This window comes from Austrofundulus limnaeus, unplaced genomic scaffold (genome assembly GCF_001266775.1).
Source record: "Austrofundulus limnaeus strain Quisiro unplaced genomic scaffold, Austrofundulus_limnaeus-1.0 Scaffold274, whole genome shotgun sequence".
NCBI lineage: Eukaryota > Metazoa > Chordata > Actinopteri > Cyprinodontiformes > Rivulidae > Austrofundulus > Austrofundulus limnaeus.
Window position 1 is genome coordinate 9,320 of NW_013952676.1, and position 10,813 is coordinate 20,132.

General features: G+C 39.8%; 1 protein-coding gene across 1 annotated transcript in view; it reads right to left on the minus strand.

Moving 5' to 3' along the window:
- Positions 1-10,813, minus strand: part of zgc:86896 (actin-related protein 2/3 complex subunit 1A) — a gene marked incomplete in the record, with an annotated part of 32,916 nt that overhangs the window by 7,767 nt on the left and 14,336 nt on the right. The window contains 3 exon segments of the mRNA XM_014020988.1: positions 1,817-2,007; positions 5,316-5,391; positions 8,209-8,415. Coding sequence (XP_013876442.1) covers positions 1,817-2,007; positions 5,316-5,391; positions 8,209-8,415 — 474 coding nt within the window.

Consider the following 10,813-nt stretch of genomic DNA (forward strand, 5'->3'; position numbering starts at 1 on the left):
TTTTTTTATGAGTATAACATTATAACATGGTATAAAACTAAAAAAGTTGATTTTACATGATATTGCCCCTTTAAAATGCACTTAAAGACTGTACAAGCCTGGGTGTACACTCTGCACCCAGAGTAGATTGAGGAGTCCTGTAGCAGTGAGACACTTTGGGTGAAAGAAGACAAAATTACTTTTGCCGATATCAAATGTGTGCATGAACTAAAAAAAGTGGGCATTAGAAAAGTTTGTTTGCAAAAATTGAACACATTGGACAGTTGTTATTTCCATAATCTATGTAAAAATCTGTAAAAATCAAACTGTAAATGTGACTGTCTAAAAGCTTTAAAGATGTCAAAATGAGTAATAAGTAATTTAATGTAATGTAAAGTGTTCTATGACCCACATCAACTCTGAGCACTGTTTCTACTATTTAGGCTTTGGAACTCCTTTTATCAGAATTCCATTTCAGTGTATTAGGATAACAGAAGTGGCTCAGTCAGATTAGATGGAGAGCATTTTTGAACAGCASTTTTCAGATCTTGCCACAAATTCTCATTGGGTTTAGGTCTGGACYTTGACTGGGCCATTCTAACATGTGAATATGTTTTGTTTCAACCATTCCGTTGTAGCTGTGGCCATGTTTCACGTGGCTGTGTTTTAGGGATGTTTTAGTACCCCTAAAACTATACCTCAGCACCCCTGAAAAATAAAGAAACTGTCCGACGTCCCGTTTTGGATGACTTATTCCCGGCTAAATCTGTCCCCGGAAATGTCCCAGATTTGAGCATTTTGTGAATGAGGGGGAAAATGTTGCTTGTAGACTGTTATTACTGCAGTCGAGTACAAGCGCTAATGTGAGCTTGTTGTGCAACACCTGTTACGGCACAGACATCATATACGTGAATACCCTACGGACTGCTTACGTTTCAGTGCAACCGCCATCTTGGATGGATCCCACTTGCACCCAAGTACATTTATTTGTACAGAGGAAGCTGTTCGCCCATCTAAAATAATCACATCCTTGCTTGTAAAAGTTAATCCCATTGCGCCAGTTAATGCACAAAATATTAACACATTTGCTCGTTCTAGCCAAGTAGGGATCTCTGCGGACGAGTCGTGTCACAACGAAAGGCGATTCTAAAGCGACACACCTGATTTGACTGACTTTTTTAAAAAGGGAAACACCTTACTGGACAAGCAAAATAAGGGGCGTCACCGTATGGCACCACCTGATTGGACAACAACAAAAGGGGCGTTACTCTATGGCACCCCTTTTTCTGGAGACCCATACTTGGGTCACATTTCTCCTGGTTAACCTTAGTGTTGGGGTCAGGGTCAGGCTGTATAGAGGTCTTCATCGTCTTCACCACTTAAAGCACTTAAACAGACTTCCTCATCAACTACTTAGGTAAGACCTTTCTGCATTTGTAGGAGTTCAGACGCTTTGAGACGGAGAGCCAAGCATAAGATTGGCATTTCACGTGGCTCTGAGCAGTCAAAGGAAAACAATTCTTGGGGATCCCTTTATGGATCCTGCGGAGCTTAGAACAAAGTGTTTCTAACCTTGTGTATTTCATCCAAGGAATGCAAAGGTTTGATTAAAGCTCAGTGTTATTTTATGGAAAGCAATGGGCCCACTTTCGAGGCTCCTGCTCACATGGGTTCTTTATCCATTGCCACTCACCATAACCATAGACTTTTGTCATACATTTGAGCTGATGAGTCCAGATTCAACAGCAAATGATGTAGGATGAAAGATTTTCAATAATTTATTGTAGAATTTTTCTAGTTAAAATGTCACAAAGCATGGAGAGGCAGTGTGTCTTACGTGATGCTGTTCTGATGAAGGGTGTCCAACTCATTGTTGTCCTCCTCTGTGGCCTTTTTGTCCAGGTTGCGGAAGTGTTGCATTGCTGACATGCTGCCCTTAGACGTCTGCTTGGGAATATCCAGCTTCTTGACAAATTCCAGGGCACCTGGACCCTTATAAGTAAACTGATATGGGCAACAGTCATGACCCTAACAGAGAAATAACAGAGTCCAGTGGGTCACAAAGTCAAGAGAGAATATTAGTTACTATAGATATTGGATTTGAATTAAAGATTCAATAAATTCTTGTAAAATAAATGCATATCCCTTTCTGCCTTTAATGCCAGTTTTGAACACAGATAAATTTATGAAGATAGGAGGTAGATAGACCYATATCTRTTTTGACCAAACCTTGTAAATTCAATATTGACAGATCTTATAAGATCTGTGAGAGCTTTAAGTAYGTATTCAGGATGACACCTGGAGCGATTTAGGTAAAATAGCCCATACTTGCAGCAACCACCACWCCAGATTTTGGCTAAATAYCTGTSAAATTGACTGAGTTAYAGCAATTTTAGTGYTTATTGAATCTGCTTAGCTGTGGCAGCCATTTTGAATAGACTTGAATCCAACAGTTTATCAGATTAATCATGTTCTGAGTGTTTCACTATAATTGATCACATGGTTCATGAAAAATCTTAAAAGACAAACWAACACACTACTACTACTTTATTTGTAAAATACTTTAAAGCAACCACAGCTGCATCAAAATGCTGTACATCTAAAATCAAGAAACATAAAAAAACACCCAAAACAAAGAATAAAACCAAATTCAGTTTTTTAGTGCCAAGTCACAACAAACATCATCTCAGGGAACATTAAAAAAACAATCAATCTCAGGAAGCCAGCAAATGGCAATTAATCTCGCCACAGTCTCCCATCCTGCTCACTTATCTTGTCCAACAAGAAGTGGGAGATCTTTCCACAGTGATGGAGCAGCAACACAAAAAGTTCTGTCCTTTCTGAGTTTATATTTGGATCTCGGTACCTTCARGAGCAGCTGATCAGCTGACCTGAAGCTCAGAGCAAGAGAGTATGGATGAATCAACTCAGAGTTGTARGATGGGGCAAGACCATTTWAAAAAAAWWAAAWAATCTCAAAATGAACTCTAAAATGAACAGGTAGCTAGTGGAAGGRAGCCAGAGTGGGGGTGATGTACTCCCTTTTATGGACTCCAGTTATAGGCGAGCAGCAGCATTTGAACCAACTGGAGRCGTCTGAGTGAGGACTGGCTGATTCCGAGGTAAAGAGGATTACAAGTAATCAAGCGAAGACGTGACAAGGGCATGTTTCAAAGTGTTGTTTTATAAGAAATGGTTTTTCCTTTGCCARCTGCCTGAGATGACAAACCCGACCTTGACTACAGCTCCCATCAGGGAATCTAATTTAAAATTACAGTCCATTTTAAAACCCAAGTTACAAACTCTCTGCTTTACATGCAGTGCCAGGGGGGCAGATTAACACGCAAAGGTTCACAGGAGTCACTGGGAACCACTTCTGTTATCCTTTCATTGAAATTTAAAGTAAAGTACCCAAAAGAAGCAGATAAAATGGCATAAAGCAGGGGACCCAAGATAGAACCCTATAGAGCCCCAAAAGGCACAGGAGCGGGGAGATTTCAGAACCAGCTGTATTAACACACATGATTCTGTCGGACAAACATAATCTCAACCAGTTTAGCATGGTACCACAGATACTTACTTGGTGCGGTGGACATGAAATCAAAACATTGTGGTCCACTGTATCCAAAGCAGTGGTTCAGTTTTTGTTTTGGTTAAGATTTTGTTTTGGATTCTCATTCTACCTGAAATTACCTGACCCTCCACCAAAAGAACAACTGCAGAATGACTTATGACGCCAGGACTTTACTGGAACTACAGACTTCACCCCAAACACCCCAGCTGTGAAGGGAACCATCTGATGAACAGCCACTAAGCCCTGAAATAGAAGAAGTCTGCAGGTCGCTGAAGAACATCAGCATCAGGAAAGCAGCAGGACCCGACAACATTCCAGGGAAAATACTCAAGGAATGCGCAGAACAGCTCGCCCCCATACTGACGGACATTATCAACAACTCTCTGAAGCAAACCATCATTCCCTTCYGCTTTAAGGAAGCTACAATCATACTGGCACCAAAAAAGCTAACAATAACTAGCTTCAGTGACTACCGTCCTGTGGCCCTCATATGCCCATGATGATGAAATGCTTCAAATGTCTTTTTTTAACACCACATCACCTCCAATCTCCCTCCCTCCTTTGACCTGTTCCAGTTTACTTACTGTTCCAACCTTTCCACAAAAGATGCAATTGCCTCAGCTCTCCACCTGAGCCTGCAACACCTGGAGGAGAAAAATGTCCAYGTTCGAATGCTGTTTGTGGACTTCAGCTCAGTGTTCAATACAATCATCCCCCAGCACCTGGTCAGMAAACTGGCTTCACTGGRCTTCAAACACCACCTTCTGCAACTGGATCCTTGACTTCCTCATAGAYAGACACAATCAGTACAAGTAGGGAGGAACACCTCCTCTGTCATCAACCTGAGCACAGGCTCCCCCMACGGCTGCATTCTAAGTCCACTGCTCTTCACCCTCATGACCCATGACTGTGTTGCCAGGTCTGCATCCAACCACATCATTAATATGCAGACAATACCACAGTCGTGGGTTTGATCAYGAACAACAAGGATCAGGCATACYGGGAAGAGGTGGCACAACTTGTGAACTAGTGTGGAGAGAATAACCTGGTTCTGAATGTCAGCAAAATAAAAAGAGCTCATTGTTGACTTCAGGAAAATAAAGACAAATCACACACCTCTGCTCATCAACAACACAGTGGTGGAGGTGGTGGAGAGCACAAGGTTCCTGGGGGTGCACATAGAAATCAACYGTCTTGGACTAAAAATACTTGATCCATAGTGAAGAAAGCCCAGAAGCATCTGCACTCCCTCAGCAGGCTGAATGAGCACAMCTCCAAACGCCCGTGCTCACCACATTCTATAGAGGATCCATCGAAAGCATCATGACAAGCAGCATCATGGTTTGGGAAGGAAGCTGTTCATACATGCATGTTAAAATCCCTAACAATAAGGACAGAGATCTGGCGTTCACCTGGCCACTACAGTTAGTTCTTATCAGTGTTTAAAAGAGGACATGTTAAAACACAATTTAGTCAAAGTTAAACATGAAACGACAAAGTTCATTACAAGTGGCCCTTCGAGGGCCACCATAACACTCAAGTGGCCCTCGGTGAAAATRTGTTTGACACCCCTGTTCTAGAGAGATACTCAAAATTTTATTTTCTCTATGAGCTGTTGTAAGTGTTGTTGTTTTTTCACAAAAGTTTTATCTGCTTGTTAAAATAGTTCTTCCAGTTTGTAAAAATTAAAACATTAGTTACACTTTGAAATTTTGAAGGATGGTTGCAGAGCACACTCAGACTTTAAAGGGGTGATACTTACCGCAGCAACAATCTCAGTGGGGCAGACAAAGATGACACTCAGCAGAGGCAGGCACTCAGTAGTCAGCTGGGTCACCCTGAGCAGAAACATTCAAATATTACAGAAATCAAGGAAATAAATACGTAAAAGCTAAATGGCTTTGATGAAACTTTGTTTTTGCCAAGATATTTTTTTTAGCTTTTGACCATGAAAACACAATTATGCAATAACAAAATACAATCTGGTCCATAAAAATTCTCTTCTGTGTGGCTGCATTACATGCCATTAAATCCAGCAACAAATTTAAATAAAAATAACAAATTAAACTAAAACAATAACGCGGTAAAAAAAATAGAAAATACAGTTAAAAAATAACACCTTGGATAATGCTTGGCTCATCAGTAGAGGTAATAAAGCAAAAAAAAAAAATCAACTTTAGAGACTGTAAGTGGTTAAGGGGAGTGGTCCTTCAGAGTTGGGGGAGGGGGTCCAATTTCACTGATAACACAGAAGAGCAACATCATCAAGTCAAGACTCAGCAGTTTACACTCATCTGCAGGCCAGCAGTCAGTCTTTCAGGGATGAGGATGTCCTCACCCTTTACAGAGTGGAATATTTATTTGAGAGAGAGAGGAGTAAAGGAAGCCATTTTTTGTGAAGAGAAACTSCCCATCATTAAACAGGAGTGGAGGCCTCCTTGTCTAATGGCCCCYCTTTTACAATGCTGTTATTGGGARTAAGACTCAGCCCTCTGWGGACAATAAGGATAATCAGAACACTAATGATCATTTGTTAGGCTGATGGTCCTCTTTTGTTTGTGAACAAACAATTTTGATTGCCATTGCTAAGGTTGCATTTGTCCACCATGTGCAGTGAGCTTATCTGTAACTCCTCAAATTAAACTTGGAGAAGAGACAAAATGTTTTCAATAAAGAAAAACCTGTCCAGAGGACTTCAACTTTTTAGATAAAAAATAAAGGTTTAAACAAAATGACAGCTAAAATTTAAATTATTAAAAGGCTAGCTTAAAAACTAAGAGTAGTAAATGGCTTGCATATTGCATCAAAAAAGTTACAGTGGTGGAAATAAGTGTTTCATTCCCTGATGATTTTGCAAGTTTGCCCGCTTACAAAGACATGAACAGTCTATAATTTCAAAGGTATGTTAATTTTAACAGTGAGAAATAGAATGTTAAAAAATCCAGAAAATTACATTGTATAAATTATATAAATTTATTTGCATATTGCAGAGAGAAGTAAATATTTGATCACCTGCCAACCGTTAAGTTCTGGCTCCTACAGACCAGCTAGACACTCCTAATCAACTTGTTACCTGCATTAAAGTTCAGTCAGTTTATCATTAAAGACAGCTATTTTAAATTGTCACCTGTTTAAAAGACTCCTGTCCACAGACTCARTCAGTCAGACTCTAACCTCTACAACATGGGCAAGATCAAAGAGCTGTCTMAGGATGTYAGGGACAAGATCATAGACCTGCACAAGGCTGRAATGGGCTACAAAACTATCAGTAAGATGCTGRGTGAGAAGGAGACAACTGTTGGTGCAGGAAATACAAAATGACTGTCAATCCACATCAATCTGGAGCTCCATGCAAAATCCCAACTCCTTGATCATGGGGAAGGTGAGAGGTCAGCCTAAAACTTCATGGGGGATCTTCTTATTGATCAAGGCAGCTGGGACCACAGTCACCAAGAAAACCATTGGTAACACATGACWCCGTAATGGATTAAAATCCTGCAGTGCCTGMAAGCTCCCCMWGCTCAAGAAGGCACATGTTCAGGCCCGTCTGAAGTTTGCCGATGAACACCTGGGTGATTCTGAGAGTGACTGGGAGAAGGTGCTGTGGTCAGATGAGACAAAAATTTATCTCTTTGGCATTAACTCAAGTCGCCATGTTTGGAGGAAGAGAAATGCTGACTGTGACCCAAAAAACACCGTCCCCACTGTCAACCATGGAGGTGGAAACATTGTGTTTTTGTAGTGTTTCTCTGCTGAGGGGACAGGACTGCTTCATCACATAAATGGGAGAACGGATGAAGCCATGTACCGTAAAATCCTGAGTGACAACCTTCCCTCTGCCACMATGTGTCTTGCCTGGGTCTATAGCACAACAATGCCCCAAAACATACAGCCAAGGCAACAAAGGAGTGGCTAAAAAAAGCACATTAAGGTCGTGGAGTGCTCTAGTAAGTCTCCAGACCTTAATCCCCTCAATAACCCATGGAGGGAGCTGAAACTCTGAGTTGCCAAGCAACAGCCTCAAAATCTTAATGATAGAGATGAACTGTGAAGAAAAGTGAACCAAAATTCCTCCTGACATGTGTGCAAACCTCATCATCAACTACAAAAAAAGTTTGACTGTTGTGCTTGCCAAAAAGGGTTTTGCCATCAAGTTTTAAGTCTTGTTTGCCAGATGAATCAAATACTGATTTCTCTCTGCAAAATGCAAATAAATTTATATAATTTATACAATGTAATTTTCTGGATTTTTTATATTCTGTTGTTCACTGTTAAAATTAACCTACCCTTAAAATTATAGACTGTTCATGTCTTTGTAAGTGGGCAAACTTGCAAAATCACCAAGGGCTCAAATACTGCTTTTCCCCATATTGGCCATGCAAAGGATTAAATAAAACAGTTTGAGAAGACAAAATTAAAACAAGTTGCAGATTTCCAAGAGAACAATGTCCTTTAGACAGTTAAAAGAATCTCAATGTATTTTTGAAGAAAGCATTGTAAATAAAATKAATGGAAATGTATAAACTTTGCACAAAAATACATAACACACTGTTCACAACTGATTTGAATGTTTTAGTTAAAATGAAATAAAATGATTGCAAAAACTAWAGAAGAAACACTGAGTGAATACTGACAGTGGAATGTTAAACACTCACTCTTTCCCCTGAGCTGCATCAACTACAGTGATGCTGCTGTTGTGAGACACCCAGGCCAGCTGGTCTCCATTGGGGGAGAAGGAAACACTGTGCACCCACCCACCACAGTCCTTATGTTCCAGCATCACCTCCCCAAAAGGCATCTTGGCTCCCCAGGGTGTGGGTCCAGGCTTCTCCTCAATGTCCTTAATGTAGGCTGAGAAAACCCTGAGTACATAGATGTGTTTACAGACTGTCAGCTCTGGGTTCCAACAAAATAGGACTGCTTCACATTCTGTATGAGTATGATCTAATCAACATGATAGGCATCTGTGTTTCAAAAGTCATAGCAGTCCTTAAAAGAATGCACATTGCCCACTACTTTTCATGCCAGTTTTCAACCAGTATCACTTTATGTTGAAAAATGACAAAGTTCTACCCATTTTGATGGAAACTGTAAAATAAAATTATGCACAATCTCAGTGGAATCTGCAATATTCCACGGTGTCATGAATGATATGTTTGTACATGAAGAATGTGCAGTAAATTTACTTTCAACTACTACCACATCAAACTTTAGCCTAACGTTATAGTTAGTAACTTTTCCCATTTTTTTACATATTTGTTAAAACTATCATTATGTCCTGATAGATAATCTTAGATAATCTCTGAAAAAAAAACTTTTTGGCCTCCTCGTGGTGGTCTTAGAGCCATTTGTTCAAACCTACCACTCCTGGTCAAAAACAGCCAATCAGAGCCCGGAGGATTGTTTAACTGGTGTCAATCATGCTAGTGAACAAGCTGCTCTTGCCCCCCACCCCCCCATTGCCTGCAGCACACACTCTTATTCAAGATTGTGCCGTGTGCTACAGCTGTGCCAATGGCAGAAAAACAAGCTAACGCTACAGGAAAACTGCCAATTTCTCGAGTGGCGCCTATTCAGGAAGCAAAGACAGGTAAACAGAAGAAGATCCAGGATGAAATCCAAGTTAAAAAGAAAGAATAAAACGAGCGTAAACATCAGAGCTGCTTTTAAAATGTGGAGGAAGCTATTGGTGCAAACTCAACATTATCTCAGGATCTGAGACGTTAAAAAAAATTCAAGCTGCAGTTTTGAAATAATCTGCAAGATTTTCTTTCTTCATGATGTAAATGAGGAAATTTTATGTAATTTATGACAATCAGTACAACGTGACATGTATGAACATTAGTGTGTTGAAAGTGAACTTATGTGGACATCCACAGTTTTATCTGGACATTTCTGAAATTATTCTTGAACATGAAATCCGATGCAGTAATTGGTCCATGTTAAGGGGTTTGTAACAATGCATCCAGGATCAGCTTTGCGGAACAACAAAGTGTCAAAAATCAGCTTTTTACACTTAAGATTTCCTCTTACACTTTGCTTAAAGTAAGACTGAGATGTTTGATGACTGACAGTCTCAGCTTTTAGCTAAGAATTTTTTTTTACACTTTAGTCCATTCTTAACAGCATTCGTGAGTGTAACTCTAAGAAGTTTGATAAATATGAGCCCTGATATTTGTAGGACAATGGGAAATTATTAATGGTAAGGTTGGTAGGTTGTTGGTTTATTTTATTTATTCAATGCATTTAAATTTTCACTTAAATTTGTAGGAAGTGGTAGAAATTGAGGTGACACCAGGATAGGAATGAACAAATGACCTACAGTATTTTTGCTTTAATAATTTCATGCAGATTGACAAAWCTGACATTTTTTTTGTTTGTTTTCTCACCATGGCACAGTGTCCTTTTATGTTATGAAGGCTGCATGATGCCCTGTCTCCTTTGGTTATGAATAGGCCTATTACTAAATCAGAAAAAGTGAAATGCCCCTCTAAATTCACTGTTGGTCGTTATCAATATTGCATCTGTTCATTGGGTAAAGTTATTCATTTTTCGTCCTGATGCATCTCAGTAATCCAGGTAAAAAATCAAAAAGAAAAAAATTGTATAGGTCTTCTGGACGGGTTCTTCTCTAATGAAACGTTTTGTCTCTCCTCCAAGAGACTTCTTCAGTCTGAGAGTTTATGTGATGTGAGTATCAGTCACATGGAGGCAGTGCTTAAAAGCCTGAATTTTGCCTGAAACTCTCAGACTGTCTCTTGGAGGAGAGACAAAACGTTTCATTAGAGAAGAACCCGTCCAGAAGACCTATACAATTTTTTTCTTTTTGATTTTTTACCTGGATTACTGAGATGCATCAGGACGAAAAAGCTGAGAGTTATTCACGAGACATACACCAAAGGTTACTTATCAAGTGGGATCTCGATTAGTAACCCTTGGTGTATGTCTTGTGCTTAAACCCAGGGTCTACAACTTGTGGCTCTGGAATCACATGTGGCTTTTTGGTCCCTCTGCAGCAGCTCTTCTTTAAAGATTTGACCAAAACTAACATGAGATTTAATTTTTATTGTTTTTGTTTTTTTATACTCACAACAGAAAAGGTTAGCTGTAGCAGTTTTTCCTGTCCATTTGTTCGCAAATATGTGTTCGAAACTACTAATGCAGTGAGTGAAACGTTGATTAGAAGGGGTTCTCAAGCCGTTTGGGTCTGGGGACCCCTTACAAGGGCGAAAAAAATTCCAGGGACCCCCTCATAAACCC